The sequence below is a fragment of the Diplotaxodon limnothrissa genome, linkage group LG14, assembly GCF_057381915.1.
Source record: "Diplotaxodon limnothrissa isolate DT_005_m linkage group LG14, D_limnothrissa_male_GT1.1, whole genome shotgun sequence".
In the NCBI taxonomy this organism is placed as follows: domain Eukaryota; kingdom Metazoa; phylum Chordata; class Actinopteri; order Cichliformes; family Cichlidae; genus Diplotaxodon; species Diplotaxodon limnothrissa.
This window is the reverse complement of record NC_140609.1, coordinates 16785417-16810644: the sequence shown is the minus strand read 5'-3', so window position 1 is coordinate 16810644 and position 25228 is coordinate 16785417. Positions and strand designations below refer to the sequence as shown.

At 41.8% G+C, this 25228-nt stretch overlaps 1 protein-coding gene across 1 annotated transcript; it reads left to right on the top strand.

Moving 5' to 3' along the window:
• The first annotated feature begins 11241 nt into the window (after positions 1 to 11241).
• Positions 11242 to 22293, top strand: LOC146618655 (beta-secretase 2-like). The gene is made up of 9 exons (XM_085370050.1): positions 11242 to 11770; positions 15872 to 15960; positions 16092 to 16308; positions 18011 to 18142; positions 18662 to 18796; positions 19109 to 19210; positions 19745 to 19894; positions 19993 to 20161; positions 21451 to 22293. Exons 1-9 carry the CDS (start codon positions 11477 to 11479, stop codon positions 21690 to 21692), a joined length of 1530 nt encoding a protein of 509 aa, XP_085226176.1. The 5' UTR covers positions 11242 to 11476; the 3' UTR covers positions 21693 to 22293.
• The last annotated feature ends 2935 nt before the right edge of the window (positions 22294 to 25228 follow it).

The following is a 25228-nucleotide window of genomic DNA, read 5'->3' as shown; positions in this document are numbered from 1 at the left end:
ATGCTATGAAACTGATAGATAGCTGTAAGAACAGAGGGACACAGTCAAGCGCAAAGGAGACTGAATACCGCACTGCAAGGTGAGTCGGTGCACCAGCCTTCATAATAATATTCTTTCAGAGTGGATTTTCTCTTCAGCCTGCAGTGGGGGGGAAACAAGAGTGTGATATAAGTGTGGAAGAGTGTGAGAAAATGTGTTTAGTGGGAACAGAAATACAGTATCAGCACCACAATCCATCCATCCATCCATTCGCTTCCGCTTGTCCTTTTCAGGGTCGCGGGGGGCGCTGGAGCCTATCCCAGCTGTCATAGGGCGAGAGGCGGGGTACACCCTGGACAGGTCGCCAGTCTGTCGCAGGGCCAACACACAGGGACAGACAACCATTCACACTCACATTCATTCGCACATTCACACCTAGTGACAATTTGGATTATCCAATTAACCTATCCCCACAAGCTGCATGTCTTTGGACGGTGGGAAGAAGCCGGAGTACCCGGAGAGAACCCACGCAAGCACGGGGAGAACATGCAAACTCCACACAGAAAGACCTGATGTTGGAATTGAACTCAGGACCTTCTTGCTGTGCGGCAACAGTGCTAACCATCGTGCTGCCCGATTTTCTCTTCAGCCTGCAGTGGGGGGGAAACAAGAGTGTGATATAAGTGTGGAAGAGTGTGAGAAAATGTGTTTAGTGGGAACAGAAATACAGTATCAGCACCACAAATATAGTTTATTGATGAAAGCAATTTGCCAGTGAGAGATGAGATGCATCTGATCTCTATCCGCTCGTGAGCCCCGAGAGCCGGGTTCAGCTTTTCTAATTGGGTATCGCCTTGGAGACGCCCATCCTAATTAGGAGACAAACTCCAGGTGTTGCACCTGACATCACCTCTGAAAGTCACAGAGGGAGTGTGACACATACTGTATAAACACACACATCTGCTCCATCTGCTGGCTTTACAATTAACGCAGCCAGGCCGGAATATGTCGAAATTCCCGCAGCAAACTTAAAACGGACAAGGGGAAAGTCTTTTTTATTCGGCTATGGAGGCAGACCATCGAAGTAATTGTTCTTTGTTTTTATTTATTATTTTTTTTCGGGGGGGGGGGGGGCACAAGCAAACCTTTATGCTCATGTCTCACCTGAAAGCGATGGCATCTATGGGCAGATTGGAATGGATGGTTACAGATTTCATGCACTATGATAAAATTCCCTGTTAAATTACAGTGAAGTGCTGGAGCTAGATCTGCTAGCATGAAACTGTATACAATATATAAGCTGTGCAGTATGATACTGTCAGCTGTGCGAGTGCCATTTCTTTTTTTTAATTTAGTGTTCTTCCTCTAATCTCCATAAACAGTATATGACTGTAAAATATAGTGAAGCATTGAATAACTGCAACATTAAAAACATGGTAACAACCGCTGAGGTTCCCTGTGTGTCCTCGTTCACACTGAATTATTGTATTCCCTTTCTAAATTATGACATAAGGTGAGCAATTCCCATTGTCTTTAACTGCACAGTCATAATCCTGCTTTATACAACATTTTGACAGCCACCCTGAAGATGAACTCTGGGTATGTGGATGGATGTGACTAATCATTTGTGCTCTCATAACTGAAACAACCACCACAACACAATTAACGTTGTAAACATCCACATTCCTGCGAGTGCTGGCAGGCCTCTCATTTCTGATTTGAGCTGAAAAATCTACATAGTTCAGATTGCACACTACCTTTCTTGTTTCTCTGAGGTATCAGTACACAGCAAATCCAGCATGTCCAAATTAACACTGTCGGATTTGATTTCAACACTATTAAAGTGTCTATATGGGTCCACACCAGAGTGTTAATTTAACTCTTTTTGGAGAGTTGGTACGTTAACTCTGATTTAGTGTTAAACACCAAATCTGTCTGGAGTTGATAATTTAACACTTGGTGTTAAGAGTTTATATATTAACTCTCAAAGAGTATTTTAGTTTAACTACGTAAGAGTTATCTTCTAATTCATTCTAAAAAGCGGGAATTTTACTGTTCTGAACTTCTAGAAATTTCTTTTGGAAATAAACATTTACTAAAAAGATGCAATGGTTTTTGAAAAACATTTATTCTGAACTGTGCACCACAATTTCAAAACATTTTCTGAAAGATGTAACAGTATACATGTTCTCACTTTCATTAGAATTTTGTTTATCAAAAGGTCTGACATGGTAAATGCAAATAACAGCATTCTCATCACTTATTTCTTCAATACAATATGCATGTCCTTCATTCATCCCTTTGTGGAACTTCAACGCACTTCTGCTCTCCCCCATATTCCATCTTCACAAGCATATCCTGTGTGGAGATTGAATAAAAATTAGTTGACACTAATTAACGGCACAAATAATCCAGTAAACAATTGCAGCACAGTAAAAAAAAAAGGAATCCTCTTTGAGCCATTACTTGTGTAAAGTATTTTCCCAAAAGACAAGGACACAGGCAACAGGTAATACTGAACTAAATGTAAAACCTCAACCTTTTTAATTTTTACCTAAACCGTGTGCACAAAACTCTGGAGGGATCTAAATGCTAACGTAGAATCCAGTCAGGACGTCTGCTACTGCTGTTTGCTCGTTTTTTTATTTTATTTTTATTGGCGATCGTTTTCAGGCTTCAAGTAGCACCATTATACCAACATTTCACATTCTAGACATTGTTTTAGGTGTATTTGACCAAAAGTTTGACTGAAAATTCACATGCAAGCTTTTTTTCAAGGCTGTGGTATTTGCCCGCAAACAATACCTTTCAGCTAGCTAAAACAGAATATTATGCTATCAGCGAGCAACATGGCTAATGCCTTTCACACAGCTTTGTCTCAACTCCAAAGAGCCACAGAAGTAAAAGCTAATAACAATTGAAACAATCTTTGAAAAAATGACTTACCAAGCATGGCAAACAACTCAAATATGTAGAGCAAAATGTTCTGAAACGGCTTCACTTCAGCTTCGATTGGAGCCGTGCTGGGGGCGGAGTCTGTGAATTTACTCTGTTGGTGTCATAGCCCCTCTAGGAGTTCAGAGTTAAGAGGTCAAGAGTTAATGTTTCCATTGTAACACCTCCAGATTTGAAATAGAAACACTCATTTTTAACACTCGATTTTAACTACTATCATTTTACACCTCAGAGTTACATTAAAAGAATGTGACTCTGCTTAGAGTAAAATTAACTCTACTTTTGCAAGGAGACTATTAACACCAAAAAATTTAACACTTTTGAATTTGCTGTGTATTTATGGGATTCAGCTGTATTCACCAAGACTGCTCACTACTGCGCAGAATTTCCTGTATTTACAGTGTGTGGTGAATAGAGTGAATGATTATAAGAAGAACCACTTCATTAAAGAGATCCCACTAGAGAGGAGAACCCCAACAGCATCTCAGTAATGAGGATGTCCACAGCCTCCCACTGCAGTCCAGCCCACAACTACAGCAACATCTGCTCTGTGGCACCCAACACATCAGGTGGGATCCGCTCTGTTTGAACAAACACAGGAGGCATATGTATGCATATGTACGAGTTAGAGTAACTAGGGAGACTGGTGAGGGTATGAGTAGTGCCTTGAGGCGAGGAGCAGAAGGGTGGCAGGGTTTCTGACATGCCGTGGACTGTTTAGACGCAAGCCTCTATGACTCATCTACGTGTCACTAATGCTTTTCCTATGAATGAACAAACAGATACACTGCGGAGAGGCATCGCTATCACCACAGGGGGAAGAGTAAGTGTGAGTAGCCTGTGAGACTAGGATGAGACACCCTTAGTCATACTCCCGCCTGTCTGAGGAGCTAGAGTTGCTGTACAGTTACAAGTAATCGATCTAAAAAAAAATGAAACAGATCAAAACCAGCTGTCTTTTATATGGCTGGAATCATACAGTGTGGTGCCAGTGGATGAGCCGTGATGTATCCATGCACCTGTTGTCTGGCACGTCCCTCTCATCTTATGTAGACTCTCCTCATTTGGGCTCATCTCCTGCAGCAGCAGCTGTGAATATGTGCACCTTGTTAGGCGGTTGACAGTTCTGGCAGAAGGAGAGACGGGGAAGTAGCTTGTTATGAAGAACAGGCTAACTATATGTCAATCTCTGCCGTGCAGAGAAGAAACAAAAACAAAGATGTGCAAAAAAATCCTTTTAATCTCAGCCTAAATTCATTCTTAAAGCAAGCTACGTTGTATTTATTTAAATATTTGAGTCCACTAAACTAAAAGCTAATTGACCCCAGCCATTTTTTTTTTGCTAATACACTGCACTGCTGATTAGATACCAAAAAATGAGATTTGCCTGAGAAACATGTGGACAGCCTGATTATGATGATCTGCCCCACTGTGATCCCCATTTACCGCTCATCCAGCTCAATCATATCTGTGCTGTAATTACACTGCATTCAAAATGCTAGCAGATTCAGCAAACCTCTGAGCAGCATTATACACTTACAGTGATTGGGCTGTCTGCAGGCCTGATTATTATAGCCCTGCGTGATGCTTTAAAAAAAATAAAAAGGATGAGAGCTGGGGTCACCGAGAAAGCAGCAGAGCTAATTCGGGACTTCACAGCACAATATTTATTTCTATGATCAACCTGTTTGATAGACCTGCTTATGCTTTAAAATAATGCACTGTGTCAAATTAGACTGGTAAGAGTAAGAACAAGTGTTCAGATGATATTTTGTGCAGTGTTAACATTTTTACAACATCCTATACTTTCTTACACTGTGGCAGCCGATAGCCAGTAATCTTTAGAAATAGTCATTTATTTGATCTTCAAATAGTTTCATTTAAGCTTCTAAACACGTTTTATGCTGCATTGATTTCTTAACAAAAGGAGAACTCACTCATTCACACTCACTTATGTCAAAATTGCCAAAATCCCAAGTTAATTATTAAATCAAACATGTACAATTTTGAAACCCTGTAAAAACAGAAAGCACTTTTTTAATTCCACATGGTTACCATCTACTTACTTTCTTTTTAGATGACTGTGCACTAAATATATTTTCACCTGCTGGTCAGGTAAAATCAGACATTTACATATCTGATGTCAGGCTCGAGGAAAGTTTGACTGGCTGTAAAAAAAGAAAAGAAAAAAAAACCAGTGAGTTTAAAGCAGATTAATCAATAAGAAAAACATAATTTGCTACAATATAATTTACTTTAGAGAACAAAAATATGAGAATTTAATAAATATATATTAAATTCATCGTGGTAATTAGTTGGCATAATGTTACATTTAGATGTGCATCTGTGCTTAGACGTCGATGTTTGTTGTTGAGGCTGAGGAGGAGGGCTTGCATTTGAGACAATGTGGAGCAGTCTCCTCCTCTCATCAGCTGTAATGATCAGAGCTGTGAGGATTAAGTACCGATGTCCCAGTAAAGGAGCTTTGCAATGCCAAATGTAGGACCACTGGCTCCCCTAAGCTGTCTAATTTGCTCATCCACCAGATGCTACAGCTCTCCTAGATTGGATTAAAGGCACAAAAAGGGTGTTGAGCGCCTTGTTGTGGGCAAAAGTGGAACTGCAGGGAGAGGCTTTAGGACCAGATTAGAAACATTGAATTGGATATAAGACAGGCACATTATTAAAAATACACTTTATAAAAGTCATGAATGGGTATTTTGTCGTAATTTACATTCTTTGATGAATCACTTTTGGTCTTTTTTACCAATGAGTCTTTATCTGATGGAACCTGATCTCTACGAAACCGAAGATTAAATAAAAGGAGTCTTTTCCATTAGATCTGTTTGATCTGATCATCATTACAACTCTTTAGCTAAAACTTTTAATTTGTAATTGGTACACTTTTTAACGTGTTTACAAATTTACAAGTATATTGTGGCTTTAAATGACATAAAGCTCCACTTCTCATTAGAAGACTTCATAAACAAAACCAGGTAGAGAGCCCTAAAAAGTTGTTAAACTCTTCAGTCAAAGGATATATAACATACCTCCTGATTTTCTGCATTAAGGGGTTAGTAGGCTACCAGACAAATGATGCATTAAAGCTTCGTCCTGTTTTTAAAACTCTCAGGGTAAGGAAATACCCCAAGGTCCAGGGAAGAAGAAATAGGAATTGTGCTTAAATGGGTCATTCACAAGACCCAGTGCATGACAAGCAGTCCACCGGAAAGATAAATTTTTGTGGTCACAGTAGTTTCCCACATTATTAAGGCTAATATAACTATAGCGATTAACTTCAATGAGGGTGTGAGACAAGCATGGGTGGGGGACAGGGAAAAGAGCCGAACATGTGACACTACTGTGCACTCATGAGGTATTCAGTGTGAGACACTGGTTGTCTGTGTGTGGAAACAGGCAGCATGGAGAAGACCTGTGACAGCGATCTTGCCTTCCTTTCTTACTCTTTCTCCCCATACGCTGTCAGTGCCGAACCGAAGCCGTCTCAGCTGAAACATGCACGTAAAGCTTTCCAACTTGGGGAATGAAGTCATGCAAAGTTGAAATGCATACACAAAAGTTTTGTTCCCTAATACTGTAGTGAACAGTTCACAAGTTGGTGGGTGGATATATATCAAATTATAACTTGTTTGACAAAGACAGTTTCTGTAGTTTTCCCTGTGTACGCCACCATCATGGGTTTTAAACCAATATTAAGTCTTTGCGAGGGCAGACTTTCAGCTTTATTTAAAAGTTGTTGGGTTTTTTTCAGCAGTTTTTATACACTTTCCCCCATTGTAATGGGGACAAACACAATTGGACATTTGATCGACGGGCAGTTTCATTGCCAATTGAGGCCTGTTCCCTCGTTATTTCATGACAAATGAAGTAGACATAATGCTCCACGTTTACCCAAAGTATTCACTCACCCACCAAATCATTCAGTTCAGGTGTTCCAATCACTTCCATGGCCACAGGTGTGCAAAATCGAGCACTTAGGCATGCAGACAGCTTCCAGCGCGGTACCGTGATTGGATGCCACCTGTGCATCAAGTCCAGTTGTGAAATTTCCTCAGTACTAAATATTCCACAGTCAACTATTGGTGGTATTTTAACCACTAAAAGCAAAAGTAATAGGCCACATAAAATCAGAGGGTGGGGTCAGCAGATGCTGAGGTGCATAGTACACAGACGTTTCTGCAGAGTCAATCACTACAGACATTTAAACTTGTGTTCTTTAGAATAAATCAAGAACAGTGCATAGAGAGCTTGATGGAATGGATTTTCATGGTCAAGGAGCTGCATTCGAGTCTTACATCATTAAGTCCAATGCAAAGTGTGGAATGCAACAGTGTAGAGCACCCCACCACTGGACTCAGATCAGTAGACACTGGCAATCTGACGGACAAGCATGGGTTTAGCCATTGCCAGGAGAACGGTAGTCATCTAACATGGATGAGAGAGCTTGGTGTGGAAGAGTTTCAAAGCCATTATAGCTGCAAATGGTAGGCTGACATTATATTAAACGCTATGGATGAAGAATGGGACATGGCTCAATTTCATATATGTGTGAAGGTAGAAGATGAAACACTTTTGTAATATAGTGCATCTGAACATGATTCAAGTGTTGGATTTGTGTTTCATAGCTTTTAATTGTAATTTAAAATATGGGAAGCCATCATTAGTCTGCAAAAAAACAAACAAACCCTAAAACCTAAGAGAGATAGGAAGAACTTCAGGATTGGCCAAATCAACAGTAAGGTTCATTCTTAAAAAGAACGAATGCATTGAGTAGCTCAGCAACACTACAAGGCCTGAAAGACCACAGAAGAAAAATAAAGTGAATGATAGGATTATTTCAATGCTTAAGAAAACATCTAACCAATAGGACTTGAAGAGGCAGGCGTCTCAACCAACCAAGAGATGCCCTCGTGAACGTAAATACAGAGAGTTTGCATGGTGCAAACCACTGGTTACACTCAGAACAAGATTATACACATAGCATACTTGGAGTGTGGTGTGCTAATAAAAGATACTGGACATGTTACCATTTATTCAGAGGCTTATAACCACAAATCATTTTGACCATTTTCTCAAGTGTGGTGTTAAAAATACAAAAATAACTAGACATCATGGGTTTTCCAATGCACAAGGCTGAGTACTTACAGGTATTTTTATTGTAGACTTTCAGATATACACATAAGTTGAACAATGGAATTAAGACTTCTAGTGAAAGCCTAGTTTCAGCGTCCTAAATACTGGTATAACTTGAACCGAGTCATCTTTGTAGAATATCTTCACAAAGCCCTTACAAACATGGGTGGAGCAATAAACGAAGATATAAAAATGATGCTGTAAATTCAGACATTACCGACAAGACATTTTATAATAAACCTTTCCATAACTAGGCAGAGGCTCAAGCTGCTGGGAGGAAACAAGAATAGTGTCTTACACAATTAATTTGAACACATAAGACCTTAAAACTCGCAATGACCAACATATCAAAAACTCAATCCATATTCAAAAACAAGGCTTCAGTCTTTGGCCTAAATGCACCTATTGCTCCCCGAGTAGGCAGTGAGCCACAGTTGTGTCTAATGGGTGAAGGTCCGACCACCAGGAACTCACCGACATCACCTCCACTAGGCCTGGCTCCAGGGTGGTGCTCCAGTATCCCATCCCTGGTAAGGTAACTGGGTCTCTGTTGCTCCCTACCTATAACCCATTTACCTTGGGAGACCCTACCAAGGGGAAGTTACCTTTGTAACTCCATGGGTTACTCAGGCACCAACTCATAACATAGCAGTATCTGCATGGGGGGAGAGAGACGAGAGTTTGTTTTGAAATCCAGGAAAGCAGTGGAGTCTAATACAAACGTGCATTAGGATTCACCACAAAGATTACTGAAAATTGTAAGCATCTTGTGACCCTTCACACCTTCTCAGAGGTCTGTAACACAAAGGATTTATTTTAGCCCTGATTCCCAGTGTTATGAGGGTTACACTTTATTGTTTCATTACCATAATGACTTATTCTGCAGATCCAGCTGCTTCATGTAGGTCATGTTTGAGTCACGAGAAACATGCATGAAACCACCTACAGGCCAGTTTTTCAGAGAACGGTATTATACCTCCTGGGAGATCCCTCAGATATCAGTGTGCAGACACCATAAGGGTCCAGTTGTTAGAATCTAAAGTTAGTGTGTCCCTGATGGAGCGCGGTGAGGAAAGGAGATTTTTATTTCTTGCATTTTTCTCCTCCTTTGAAAGCAATATCCTTATAAGCCACCTCCTTACTCACCACTAAACAGTTTAACACAGCTGATGTTGCAGCTGAAACTATGTAGCTTGCATGCCATGAGAAAAAAAAACACAATTTAAAAGAACATAAACCTGTAATTCTTCTTAGGCCTTAGTCTTACTCACCAGACTAAGGCGAGTGCTATGCTTTAGCAAATAGTTGGGTTTAAATGGACTAATACTTAGAGCACTGTTCCAGTTAAACACATTCATAAAGTGTTGATTACCAAAGGAAAGCTTAAATACTGTATTACACTGCTGTATTACACGGCTGAATGGCTCGTATTCATGCTTGGGAAAGCTTACAGTTTCTCATCCAGGTGATAACCACAATGGTGTAACATTAGGGTAAGTGAACCAGGTTGTAGTACAGGCCCCAGGTGACAGGGACAAACACATAACAAGAAGCTAACCCACATACACTACGTTGAACTAATATGTAAAGTTAACCTTTGTTAAGACACATTTAATTACATAACTGGACACCAGGAGCCAAGATACAGGGCACAGGTGTTTTATACTCTGGCCATGATGAGGAAGTTGGTTAGGGGAGGAATCAGAACTGAGGCTGTGTTAACTAATACTAGTCACTACATAAATGTGGAGCTGCACAGCAATCCCAATAACAGGATTTAAAGGGTGTTTAAAATTGGAAAAAAGACACCACAATAACATTTTAAAAGTAGATAGATAGATAGATAGATAGATAGATAGATAGATAGATAGATAGATAGATAGATAGATAGATAGATAGATAGATAGATAGATAGATAGATAGATAGATAGATAGATAGATAGATAGATTACCACAAAAAGACAACAAAAGGTTTCGGGTAGATGACAGAAAAAACAATTTGTTCTGATCACATAAGTGAAGCAAAATCTGTGGAGCAGTGTGGGGAAATCTAATTACAGTCTTTTAAAAAATGGGCACATGCCCCCCAGTGCTATCAGTCCGGTTTACAGCAGTCCAAGTTGTGGAAGGAAGTCATGCATCGTGGAATCACATCACTCAGCCTAACTTACTGCATATGCATCTGGTACACTAGCTGCACAGGGGCTCAGAGGAAAGCACTCCAAGGGATCATTAACACCGCCCAAAAGATCACTGGCTGCCCTCTCCCCACACTGGAAGTTCTACACAACGCCCACTGTTTTAAAAAGGCCCAAAACATCATAAAAGACACCTCACATCCTGGCCACTCCCTGTTCGAACTGTTGCCCTCAGGCAGACGGTACAGGGCAATCAGAGCAAGGACTAATAGACTCAAACACAGCTGTTATCCAACTGCAATAACACATCTGAATACTACAAAAAAATGTCCATCACGCCACTCTTGTGTTAATCTATGCACGGTCTGAAGCATGTGTGTGGGAATGTATGTGAATGTTTTACTGTTATATCTTATTAGTATTTTAAGTATTCTATCTATTTTATTTATTGAATTTTATTGTTTTATTTATATTTTGATATTGCTAGGGATGATGCAATGATCGGGGACCATTCTTAATTTCGTTGTTCTCATGACAATGACAATAAAGTTTCTGATTCTGATGATTCTGATTCTGAGCCTGATACCAGGAGTAAAGGATGTGGTAAAAACCTACAGCTCGGCAACTGCGCCTTCAAAATAAACCACTATTCGACTGGCTTTGAATTAGATGAGACACAAATGTCTTTACATCTGTCTAATAATAAACCCCTATTAGAGTCGCTATGAATTAAGAGAGACAGAAAACCTTTTGGAGTTGTCTTATCTGGTGTAAAATACAAATCTGGCAAACCAAACACTGCGAATAAGGGAGCGACTGAAAGTAGCTTTTAGAAATGCAAAAATTGCATAAATCCCATTCATAATTTATCTAACTTTACCTAGCGTGTTAAACGCCTGTTTTGTGTGGCCGTTACAACAGTTACGTGTGCTTTAACTTGAAAGCAACTGCCGGAAGTTGAGTCTTCTGTTTGGGCTAGCTTGGCGCCGTCGTAAGAGTAGATGGAGGTGAAATTTCTCGCTGGAAATCGATCGACAGCGGACAGTTCAGTGTCACTCACACCGCGGAAGCATGTCACCATGTACGGTGTCTTTTTGACGATGAAGCGGGATCGTTTCCATGATGGCGACCGCAGTACGGGCCAGTGTGAAAACTTGAGGAGAAAAGTTTGAGCACGGAACAGGAGTCTTTTTCTGAGACTTTCTCTGTTGTTACTGGCGTGATAAAAAACAAAACAACAAAAAACTAACATGGCATACTCAACTTTCGTTTCGTTTGGGGCATTTGCTTTGAGTTTGTACTTCGGCGTGTCCTATTGTTACTTTTCCATACCGCTGAAAATATACCCAGGGAAGTACAACGTCTCATCGGATGTGAATTTGACGTCTCTTCGGAGAGTAGCGTTAAAGTCTGATGGAAGCGGTCTCTCTCTGGCCTCTGATCCCACCGGTACCGTGAACTTTCTGGACATGGTGAATAATTTGCAAGGAGACTCTGGGAGAGGCTACTACATAGAAATGTCAATCGGTACTCCTGGTCAAAAGGTAATGTAGCTCCTGAGCTGCTGTCTGTTTTAACTCTCTGAAATATTTTTTACGTTTCTCATTTAGACTTAAACGCACCACTTGTGTCAGCTTTCCACTTTAATCACTGTATTTGCGCTGTGTTGTGTGTGTTTTGTGTTTATTTGTTTTTTCCTGGATGCATTTGTAGTGTGTTTACTGTGTATGTGTGAATAGGGGCTGGTCCATCCACCATGTGATCCAGTGGTCAGAAGGTGGGCTGGGTGTGTTTGTTTTGACTCAGGGCCATGGATACCCATCTATACAGCACTGTGTATTTAAATATGCTTTTAAATGTCTGTGTAGGTCATCTTGAACGTTTGAAAAAATAAGGCAACAGACTAGATCTCTATTACCCAAGAGGCTCCTTCATTTCTTAAAAAAAAAAAAAAAAAGAAAGAAGTCAGGTATTTAATCCCCAGTGGAGGGTTGCCCCCTTTGGAAGTGGTCCTCAGGGTCCCTGATCCACTTGGTCATGCGAGTCGTCACATGAGCCAAGGTGGGAAGGGTGAAACTACTGTGAGACTTCACCCCACCACATCTTGTGACCTGTTGAGGTCACCTGATGCAAGGTGTGAGTGGAGATGAAGCCTTCATCGTAGGTGGACGATAGCTGGTGTCGTAAGCCACCACCAATGTTCAATCACTGACTCGTTTAACAGCCATATTTTTTTTTTCAAGCTATTAAGTCTATACTTCAAAATATGAGGTTTAAATTTACCCCTGCAGCAGAGGGTCATGGGAAGATAAGTATGTCTAGTACATTCTTACTTTTAGGCTCGCCTGGGACCACGGAGGAAGGATAATATAGCTGTGAGGGTGCTTCAGCCTTATTATAGCCTAGGGGTCTGTAGACTAAACCCCCACCACCAACACCAACACTCTTTCTCTGGCTCACATGCACTCACATGATGCTGCCTGCGAGGACCAGTGTTTCTTAGCAGGCAGCTGACAGGGATTACCAGGATCCCAGGCAGCAGAGAGCACCCCGAGAGTTGTACAAAATAGCACTTGCTCTACAGCAGGGATATTCGTTGGCTGCTATTCTTTTGGTTGCAGAACTTGGAAATGCGTACCTGTAATTTATTAGAACGTCATTTTTATACTGCTTGTTATGTAAAGCGCCTAACAAGATCATATTAATAATTGAGGAGGACTAAATCTGGGTGAGCTGGAGCTCCCGTCACTATTAAAAATACATGAGGCTTTAAGGGTGGCAGCGATTTGCCTTTGTGTTGTAAAGTAGTTGTCTTTGAATTGGAGCTTAAAGCAAAGGTGAATTATCTCATTAGTAAGTTGACCTGTTGCCCCGGGGCATCTTGAGTTAAACAGATCAGAGCTTTTAAGACTCTTGGGCAGCACATCTCAGTTTCTCAGGCTCACAGAGGCTTATCTGCGCTACCTGCCATGTCGCTGAGGATAACATTGCAGCACTTGCCAGAGTACACTTCCCACACTTCCTTATTATCAAGTCACAGTGCTTAATGACTTTTGTCCTAATAGAAAAGAACACTTTATAGTGTTCCCCAAAGAAGAAAATTCCCCTTTACCCTTATTACTTATCATTATTCAACAGGTAAATGTATAACAACAGATTATCAATCATAAAAGTCAGTCAGTTAAGCAAATGTCATCAATGCATTAGCACTGGAACTAAGATTACTATTCAGTTATATTCAGCATATTGGTATTTTAAATATGTTTCTCTATTGGGAGGAGTATGTATGTGTCAGTGGTGGCTCACCTTTACAAAACATTAAATCAGAAAGGGCGCAGTCTTTATGGTGTTTTTTTATTACAGCTGTGTGTTTCCTACTTTGTCAGGAAACTTTCTGTGCAGAGAACATTCACAGAAAGTTAATGACATGTTTAGGGGTTTGGCTATTGCCATTTAGTTTTTTGTTTCTTTGTTTTTTATTGAATTGTTCACATTTGGGTGAGATTATGGAGTGTTTTTTTAAGGCTAGCTCGCTTAATCGCAGAATGGATCCATATTGCTGCATCAAGCATTAAAACCACCTGAAAGCTGAACTTGATACAGATACCTGCTAAACAGCCATTTTTATTATTTGTTCGCGTTTATAGTCGTTCTTGCACAATTTCCAGGATGTTAATATTACGGATGTGTGAACATAATTGTAGGCTCAGACTTCTTTAATTGGTTTATGATGCACAGTAAAGATAGAGGAAGCTTCACCTCTTGATCTTCTAGTCTTTTAGTGAAACCTTGCCAGCAGAGAGCCATCTGCTTTGGTTCAGATTGTTTATGCGGTGGCAAAATGTCGTGTAACTCGATACTATTGAGTTATACTCTCAATATTATTCTAACTAGATGATGATGTGATTACAGGGCCGCGGTGTTCAATGAGGCACTATTCAAATCAGCCACTAATTGCGGCGTCTGTTAGCATGTGGCACACACAGGCTGAGTGTTGGCTGGAGAGCCTCACATCTGCTAATTGGTACAAACAGGTAGCAGATGCACGCTGCCTCCATGGAGCTACCGCCAATTAGACAGCGAACGCTCAACTGCAGACTGCCTCAGCAGGGGAAGAGACTTGCCTGAAGCTCTGAAGCTTGACAAAGGGAGGATAGTGTGACTAGTAAAAAGATAGGTGGTGTGGGGATAAGGAGCTGCCCTTGCTTTCCCTTCTCGTTATTCTCCTTCACCACAGGATATCAGAATTTTCCAGTCAGGCCTGTTTGACTGGTTCAGGCCTTGTGTGAGTGGCCTGCTGCCATCTGCTAAGGTGGCAGAGGAGTTTTGGATGGCACAGTGACAGTGGTGGGACAGGAGCCAGCGCAATGAGGAGGAACTGATAAGCCCGGCTCAACAGGGGTTTCCCATGGCTGAGTGAACCAGTCGATAACATGTGGTTGATAATTACAGACCTGCTTTCATAAAGGCCAAATGAACCTGAGCATGCCGGTGGGATGTCGGCTACAAGGAAATGAGTAAGAAAGTTTGCGCTCATAAGCAAACAGTGTAGCGTAATGGTCAACAATGGTCAACAAGCGTTTATCTGAAATGTAATTTAAGTAAACTATTGCCCGCTGTTGTGGTGCGCCTTAATGTAAAGGCAAACGCAACGAGGCGACAGTCGATCAGTTGTTGAAACCGCTGTTTACATTTGAACATGTCTAATGAGCTGCTCAGTTTTCATAGATTGCCACGAGTCTTTGTTGCTGATTCATCAGGTGGCGTCGGGGCATTAGGTTTATGACCCCCGCCTCGGTGGCGAATGCTTGCCAGCGAGTGTTAACATGGCCACAGCTGAAACATGAAGGTGACAGAAGTCTGCTGTTTATTTGTTCCTGTTCATTGACTCGATGCCTGGAAGACAACTTGATCTCAAGTGCTGTTAACTCGTCCCCACTGTTCACATGACACGTACCAAACAACTGGTTAGGTCATACAGTCATGAAAGCAGCTTGAGGCTGTCGTGTTTGACTCTCAGATCACACATTCAGTGAACACTTACGTCCGAGGTGCATTGTTAATGACGAAGACCTTTCACACCAGTTTGTCCAACACTAGAACTGAACCAAAAGTAGTGCCGTTGCAACTTCATGTGTATCATTTCCTCTCGTGTGTGCTGCTAAAATAATGTTTACAGACGTTATTAAAAATGTGTAATTAATTTTAGCTGCAACCAAGCTGCGTTTTCTTCCTCCAGAGAAAATGTCCATTTACGGTTCTATATGAATCTTTCAGATGGGCACGAAACGCCCCTAAAAGAGATATAACCTTCTTTATGTTCGGCTATTTTTATGGCCCATTTCCCTTTCATTGTTTCCTTGAGAACTGTCGTGTAATTTACCTTTTGTGTTTTCATGCTGTGGGGAAATTTCTCACATCTATCTTTCTCCCTTCTCCTCTAATCATATCTGCAAACAAACTTTAATGTCTTTTTAAAGCTTAAAGGCTTGTGAATGCATCCCACTGTGCTTAGCTGTCATTCTTTTCTTTTTTTTCTTTTTTTCTTTTTTACCATGTGATTCTGGGGCCATGTAAGTGGGGGGAGGGGGGGTAACAGATAGCTGGAGTGATTGTTAAAACAAACTGTGCCTTCTGTTTTCCAGCTGAACATCCTGGTGGATACGGGTAGCAGTAACTTTGCCGTGGCTGCAGCTCCACACCAATTTATTACTCATTACTTCAACACTGCACTGTGAGTGGCTGGAATACTGCCTGCTTGCATTTTGTAATAACTGTAGTATAACATAGTAAATACATTCAGTTTTTGTTATATATAGCTTTGTAACTGTTTACATATTCTGTTTTCTTTTCTCCTGCTTTTAGTTCCAGTACCTACCGTTCAACCGGTCGCACTGTAGCTGTAAGGTACACCCAAGGCAACTGGGAAGGTGAGCTGGGAATGGACAGCGTCTCTATTCCCAGAGGCCCAAACGGGACCATCAACATCAACATCGCCGCCATCCTGTCTTCTGATGGCTTCTTCCTCCCTGGGATCAACTGGCAAGGCATCCTGGGATTGGCCTATCCTGTGCTGGCACGGGTACGGGAGATACTCATTTACAAGTTTGCGTAAAGTTATTAAGCAAAGTCATTGATTTCTGCCCAGTGTGACATTAACTAGTAAGAAGCTGTTTTACACTCTAATGAAAACAAAGACGACACTCAAAGGACAGACGTTTTGGCGCACTCATATGTGAATTGTGAAAAAAATGGGGATTTGATTTATTTCATTTGTGTTCTGTTCAACCGTTTTCTTACACTTGTCCAATTCAGGGTTGTGGGGGCCTGGAGCCACTGTCATAGGGTGAAAGGCGTGGTATACTAGACAGATTGCCAGTCTATCACAGGATTAACAGAGAGACACATTCAGGTCTACAGCCATATAAAAATCGCCAGCTAACCTAACATGTATATCTTTGGACAGTGGGGAAAACAAAACAAAGTACCAGCTGGTGGATTTGAACCCAGGACCTTCTTGCTGTGAGGCAACAGTGCTACCAAAAGCACCACCGAAGTGACTATAAAAGCATTGATTACTAAAATAACATAAACTAATTATATTGAGTGAATCCTCAGAGCTTGTCCGGACAGGCAACGTCATTCTCACTTACATGCCTCCCACTCCTCACATCACATATCAAACACCCTTCCAATTTAGCAGTCTACTTAAGCTGCAAATCCTCTGACTGCTGCCCTGAGTCACTGCTGTTTTAACCCCTGGAACAGCCCCAGCATCCACCTGTGTTCTCCGTGGGATATTTGCTCCTTACTCGTCAATTTCTTGGTGTGTCATATTTGCAGAATGTCATTTTTGGAGCACAAACACCATACTCTGGTTGAATTCTGTTTCTGTATGAATCGTTGCAAAATGATTTGGCTAATTAAAGTGCTGTTTTCCATGTATGTGGAATTAAACACAAACCTAAGGATGAGAGCAGAAGGAGGAAGCAAAACCTGAGAAAATGTGAACATGCAGGTTTCACAATGTGACAGCATTGCATGGCTTCCTGCTCGCCTCCATTTCTGTTAAACCACTGAATAACTTTGCGGTCTAATCTTATCTGAATGTCGTCATCCACTTTTCACATGAAAGAAGAAAACTTGTTTGTGATATAATTACAGGAGTGTGTGTTTTTCTTATAAAATGATGGGGTGAGGTTATGTTGCTGTATTTTGTCATCTCTTACTTCCATCTCCCCTTATACCATAGATGTGAATTAATCAGTTTTCTTTTTTCAAAAGAAGAGCTAAATCAAGGTGCTTTACCCAGTGTCAGCTTTTTTTAACAGATTAATCTCGTCTTAATGGAGCGTTAAAGACGTCAGCGCAAACTGCACAATACGTACCTTCATTCTGCGCTGACTGCAACAACCTTTGGGATCAAATGTCAGTGATTGTGGAGCCGATACGCTTACACTGACCACTTTGTGCTATTGGCGACTCCTGAGTGCTGAGGTTGAACTTTCTTCCAGGCTGTTTGTCATGCATGACATGGTGACACTGTGGAGGAAAACAGGAGTGAACATATCACAGTCCAAACTGATGATACACCGCTGTCACATAAAAACACATTTCAGCATTTCCATTCAATAGAGCTGATGTTTGAGGTGATTGATTTTCTACGATGTTGTGTGTGAAGCTTTTACAATCTGTGTAGTTACACAAGCTAAAGGTATGAAACGCAAGTGTAAAGGTTTCACTCGATCAACATTATTTAACACCGTCTCGTGTGTCTCCACCAGCCTGACTCGTCCGTGGAGCCCTTCTTCAACTCCGTGGTGAGACAGCTGGGAATTCCTGACGTCTTTTCCCTCCAGATGTGTGGTGCTGGACTGTCAGCCGGCAGCGAAACAGACACTACGGGCGGCAGTCTTGTGAGTAGTCAGAAGTAACACCCCAAGGAGGAGTTTGATTAGATAAAAACATTGGTTTTAAACAGTCTTTATATTTTGGATCTCTGTCTGAGATTTTGATAGCTTGTGTGTGTGACCAGCACCTTTTTATAAACGTCATAGCTGATGTCCTTCATGTCACTGTGTTTCCACATTGGAAGGCCTTTCTACTTTGACTGGAGCTAATTAAGCTAAGATAGCATCCTGCTGAGAGCAAGTCTGTCGCCGTAATACTTTCGACCTTGGTGCCTCGCTCACCGCATCTCCATCATGTGACCCGCTGGTGCAGACAGATGGATAAGATGGCAGGGTATGTCAGAATTAGATCACTAAGTATCGGTATTTATCTGTCTTAAGAATCCTATTCCTATCAGGCTCTAATTTTAAGTTTAGTTAGATACTGAAGTGGTGAAGCTAAACAGATATGTAAACTGCAACTTAGCTGATTTACTGAGGCAAAAAAAATAAAAGGCAGTAATTCTGGTTATCTTCTTCTCTTAGATAATGGGTGGGGCTGAACCAAGTCTGTATCGAGGCTCAGTGTGGTACACCCCTATAATAGAAGAGTGGTACTACCAGGTGGAGGTGTTGAAGCTGGAGGTGGGAGACCAGAATCTGAATCTGGACTGCAGAGAGGTAAAACTTCACGGTCTGAATCGCTTCTCTCACTGTCTGATCCTAACTCCACACTGCACTATTTCAAAGTGAACTGTAACTTTGACTTGGAAGTTGACTCACAGCACTTGATTAACTTGCTGTGTCAAGGTTAAAACACTGAAATGTAAGAGAAGCTGAGTAGGAGTGCTGCAGAGCAGTGTAATCCAGTTTGTCTGCTTGTGAAAGAACTTCCTCATTTTATATTCTTTTGTTTGCTCAAGGTCTTCCATAGGAGTCCGTTGCAGCGATAACAAACCCTACCGCACGTCACTCTTTCTCTCTTTCTTTCAGTATAACATGGATAAAGCTATAGTCGACAGTGGGACGACTCTGCTGCGACTTCCTGTCAACGTCTTCAATGCATTGGTAGAAGCCATCATACGCAGCTCTCTGGTATGCTGCCTCCGCTCCACAGACAATGATGAAACATGTTATCAGAGCAAAGATATGCAGGGGAGAATAGCACACACTCACTGTTCAAGGACGTAGTAGCTTTAAGTGGAGGGATCGAGGGTTTTTTTTCCTGTTATAAAAATATATGTGTGTGTGTGTGTGTGTGTGTGTGTGTGTGTGTGTGTGTGTGTGTGTGTGTGCGCGCGCTCCATGCCTTTGTTTATTTACCATTAGGCTTTGCACATTTCTCACCTTTTTGGAACTGCACACAAACAGTTCCCAAGGTTAATTTGAACTTGGAGGCAACATTTTCAATTAAAGCAGCCACATCCTTGCAGATGAATACAAAGTAGGAAAATGAAAGCAGAACATCAAAACTTGTTTTGGTGCTATGTTGACCTTCTTTTTCTGTCTTTATCCTTTTTATCCTTCGCACTGTCTCTTTTCTGTCTCTGTCAATTTCTTACTGTGACTGTCTTATTTTCTTTTTCTCTTTCCTCCTGTGTTTTTTTTTTGTTTTTGTTTTTAATTCAGATCGAGGAGTTTTCTTCAGGGTTCTGGGAAGGCACCAAGTTAGCATGTTGGATGAAGGGAGAGAACCCCTGGAGGTTTTTCCCTAAGCTGTCCATCTACCTGAGGGCCACGAACACCAGCGAGTCGTTCCGCGTCACCATTCTGCCTCAGGTGCCAGGCACATATATAATCATATAATCATTCCTTCTCTAGAGCTTCCATCAAACAAAGACAAACTCATCTCATCCTCATTTCTTGTCATCTCACAGCTTTACATCCAGCCAATCACGGACGTTGACGGCACGCTGGACTGCTTCCGTTTCGGGGTGTCGTCGTCAACAAATGGCATGGTGATCGGCGCCACTGTTATGGAAGGCTTCTATGTAGTGTTTGATCGCACTCAGCGGAGACTGGGCTTCGCACTCAGCAGCTGTGCAGGTCAGGGTTCATACTGGTGCCACTTACTGCAGTTACATGTCTGTAAATATTTCGCTTTTTATGAGAAACTACAGCAGAAATCCTAAAGTACAGAGTAAACCAGACATCAGCTAATGATAACTTACTGACAGGCAAAGTCCTAAAGTCAGCCACTTTCAGGCTCCCTGACCAAGAGCTCAACACAGTGTCCTGTTCACTGAGATCTAAACGTCAAAGGTTAAGCCTTCAGTGGCACTTCCTCATAGTTCTGTGGAAAAATGAACTTTGGCCAAGCCTCCCTCCCTAATACTAAAGTACAAAGTTCATTTTTGTTGTGTACTGAGCAAACACTTTTGTAGGCTTAAGGTTGGAGGCTTGTGACAGCATTTAATGTCTAAGCAGGGCAGGTAAAATAAATAAGAAAGTTAAATGCCATTGTTTAAAAAAAAATGATGCCTGAGCCCGTCATCGAAGACTACGAGCAGCAGTGTGCTTGATTAAAAAGCTGGGATAAAGTCTGGAGCCTGGCTGTTTAATGCTCTGTATGTGAGAACAAGAATTTCAAGACATCCTGAAGCCAATGTAAAGATTATAAAATAGGAGTGACGTGAGCTCGCTTGCTGCAATGTGTTAATGGTCTGTGTCATTTGGAGGCATGAAAGAGATCATTTATCTAAGCAGGTAAACAAGGCAATAATTGTGCATGAATAATTTCTTCCAGTTCCACCAAATTCAATTTAATTTTATTTTTATGGGCTAAATCACAACAACAGGAACCCTCAAAACGTTTTATATTGTAAGGTAAAGACTACAATAATACACCGAAAATCTCAGCAATCAGATGACCCCATTTGAGCCAGCTCTTGGTGACAGTGGCAAGGAAAAACTCCCCTTTAACAGGAAGTAAACGTCAAGCAGAACCAGGAGGGCAGCCATCGGCCATGACCGGTCGGCCAAAGAGACCATATTTAGCAATTTCTAAATGTTCCTTAAACGAGGAAAAACAGGAATGAAAAATAGATTTTGCACACTTTTAAAAGCAACAGTTGTTCAGTTAAATGTTTAAATGTTTAAAACGTTCATTTGCTCATTGTCAAGATAGCCTCAGCTAGCTCTCAGTCCAGCAAAAGTTCTCTTCACCTGTCTTTCCAGCTTTTCTCAAACATTAGCTCACAGTCACAGGTTAACTCTTTTTATTTGGCACTTGTTAAATTTGTATTGAATGAGGGCGTATGAGTGATGCTAACTTAATGCTGCTTTTTTGGTTTTATGAGATCATGTTATAAGACCTCTCTCATACGTCACTGCAGTGAGCGATGGGGTGGCTCTGTCAGAGATCGAGGGACCCTTCTCTGCAGCGGACGTGGCGGCCGACTGCTCTGGCGGCCCACTGAAGGAGCCTCTTGTGTGGATGATATCTTACGCCCTGATGGCAGTCTGCGCGTTGGCCCTCCTCATCCTGCTGCTCATGCTCATCCTGCCCTGCAGATGCGGAAACCGGAACGGTGAGATCACGGACGAGTCCTCGCTGGTACGACACCGCATCAAATGACTGAGAGGGCAAAGTAGAGCAAACCCGGGGAAGGGACAGTCGGACAGTGAGCAGAGCGCCTCCACGAGAGGCTGCACCGACCAATGACACTTGACTTAGGATTTTTAGACTGGACTCATCAGCTTGGCCCACAGAGGCAGTCGCACAGACAGATCAACTGCCTCTGAAGGGGAAAAATCCCCAGAACAATTCTTTAAAAAAACAGCTGTTGGTGGTGAATTTGTATTTTCTTGTTGGTTTTTTTGTGGTCGTTGCCTTAATCCACCTACAGAGGCTGGTGGAGGCACTCAAATCATAACTGGGCTTGTTCTAATTAAAACTGCTAAAGGTATTCTGAGAAATCTAGAACTTCAATAACACTAGAAGATTAAAATTAAAATTTTTAAAGCAGTTAATAAGTATACACACACTAACCATCACAGCAGAAATCAAAGAACAGCTCAGCAGTGCAGACAATCACAGCACATCCAGAAGGAAGGATAATAACACTGATATCATCTCCATGCAAAAGGTGTTTTCTAGGTTTCTAAGCCTTATAAACCAAAAGTGCCTTTGTTTTTGGTTTTTTTGTTTGTTTGTTTGTTTGTTTTTGGGGGGGGGTTCAATCTAATGCCAACAACGGGATCTATTTCTTGGATCTATTTTGAAGTTTTCCACTCGTCTGTGGAGTCAAATGATTACCCAGAGATATTACATAAAAAATAAACTAATTAAAGTAAAGCTGCTCACTGGTAATAGGAAGAATATGAAAAGTTAGACTTGTGTTTACAGCGCCTGTAGTGCCTTTGTGGTCTCGGCTCTCTGCTAGAACAGTATCAGCAGTTTGGGACTTACTCTGCTGAATTGCACTTCCAAAGTCGATCAAAGTGTTATATAAAACGAAAGATCAATATTTCTCCTTCTGTAATGTAGTTTATTATTTTAATGTAGCTATACCCATTCTGTATACCCTCAGCTTTATATTTAAGTCTCTTTGAATGTGATTGTATCATCATCATCATTATTATTATTATTATTGTAATTATAATTATTCCAGATCTTTGCTTTCTGAGACTAGAATTCAAAGGGTGTTTATACTGCACATTTTATACAAATCATATACAGAAACACTTCAGCATTGATTTCCTTTGTTACTTGTGAGCTTCAGTTAACGTTCTAGCAAAGCAGACATTCCTGTTAGCAGTAAAAAAAGAGATAAAGAATCAACTTATTGAATGTCATTTTGCAGTCTGTTCGCACCAGTGAAATAAGGTCCAAACACAGTCCACAGAAGATGCTGCGCCACAGTTCAGCCTCATTCAGCTTCCTGTAATCTGACCCAAGCTGCACTAACATGTCTGAAAAAATGTCAATTTGTGAGACTGTTTCACTGAAAGCACACTTGAATCTAAAACTGCTCGCTTATTTATGAGTGTATTTTTTCTGTGCCAAAAATTGTAAACTGTGTTGTAAATAAAACAACTTGTGACAAATCAAAGCCATAATCGTTTTTAAATCATTTTTATTTCTTTTTGGATGAGAAATACAACAAAATAAAACGTACTTAAATGTAGCTTATAATAGATAAAGTAATTTCAAAAAGTAATAAATTATGAAAAAGAAACTGGCAATAATTCAATGTAAGTTTTTTTCTGTATACGTGTCGGGTTGATACCTCTGTAAACAGAAGTACAATTCATCTGGTTGTGTTTGAACATTATCTGCATGTAAGTTGCTAATAGCAAATATTTTTATGCTAACACAAAAGGTCAAGATGAATATAATTACTTCATAATCATCACAATATTAGAGCTGTAACAGTTATTATCTTGATTAATGGTTAAATGTCTCTCAGTGTAGTCTTGAGCCGCTCTTCATTTCTGCTTAATTTGCCAAAACACGTGTAAACATAAATAGAAATACAGTAGATAAGGCAAAAACAGAGTTTGTACAATTCTAACAAGCTTGAAAGATGATGTATGTCACCACCTTTACCCGGTTTTAACACCGAGTAAAGACTAGGTTTTTCTTGCTGCATAAAACCTTTAACAAAAGGCTGTACTATATTTTCTAAAAAGCTGTGATTGCCTACAGCTGTTTTTCCTTTATTTAAGAAAAAAATAAGAAGCAGTGTCATTGTGGTATTTTAAAAAGCTGTGTCATCAGACTCATGCTCTGGCTTCCTCAAAGTACCTTGCTCAATTCATGACACAAATGTTGAGAACTACGAGTCAAATGTTCAATACAGCTTAATGCTACTTGATGTCAGTGTTGCTAAGCATACGGCTGAAACGTACACTGATACAAATGATTGATTAGAACAACTTTTAGTTGCCACTATACGTGTCACGGTCCGGGGCAGCGGCCGTGTGAAGAGTGGAAAGGAGGACTCAGATGCAGCACTTACTCAGATGTGAAGGTGATTTATTGACAATACTGAACATAAAGTGGAGATGGCAAACAGAACTAAGGATGAACTAAACTGGGAGAAACTACACAAAGGGAGTGGCAAACCTGAACATGAAGGGAGAACAGCAGGGAGAGCACGCAGAGGATTACACCAGGTATGAACACAGAGGATGAACACAGACGACGCGACGAGGAGCAGAGGAAATCACACACTATAAGTACACAAAGAGACACTGGGAAATCACACACAGGTGGGGGAAACAGCTGGACCTGATTAACCTGACGAGACAGGGGAACACTAACACCAGGGACCAACAGAGGGAGCACAAGCCCAGAACCCAGTGTCTAAAATCCCAAACACAAACCATCCCAAAACAGCCATGAATAATAATGAAAGTAATAACAATAAAGAACATAAACATAAAGTCACTGAGTCATGGTCGCAGGACCATGACAGTACCCCCCCCCCTCAAGGGCTGGCCCCCGACAGCCACAGAAACACACCACCAGATCCGGGCGGGCGGCAGGGGGCCCAGGACGGAGGGACCGGGCCAAGACCAAAGACGGAGGCCCCAGAGTCCCAAACAAATGTTCACAAAAAAAAAAAAACTCACAGGGGAGCAGAGTCCAAAACACAGTTCAGGTGGCCGGCCAGGGGCCCGATAACACAGGAGGCCAGGATGGGACAGTTCAGGAGGCCGGCCACAAAGAAGGCCGTGGAGGCGCACAAAAGGTTCAGGAAGCCGGCCGTGCGGAAGGCAACGGCGGCCGCTCAGGCGAAGAGGGTCCGGGGGCCGGCCGTGCGGAAGGCAACGGCGGCCGCTCAGGCGAAGAGGGTCCGGGGGCCGGCCGTGCGGAAGGCAACGGCGGCCGCTCAGGCGATGGCGGTCCGGGGGCCGGCCGTGCGGAAGGCAACGGCGGCCGCTCAGGCGATGGCTGTCTGGGGGCCGGCCGTGCGGAAGGCAACGGCGGCCAGTCAGGCAACGGCGCCCGGCCAGTAGCCCGGCCAGCGGTCCAGAAAACGGCCGTTTAGCTCCAGACCCAAACGAGGCTGGGCCAGGCGAGGCTGAGGACACGGAAGCCGGGACCGCAGCAGGCGGAGATGATGATGCAGACACGAAGGCAGGACCAGAGGATGATGCAGACAC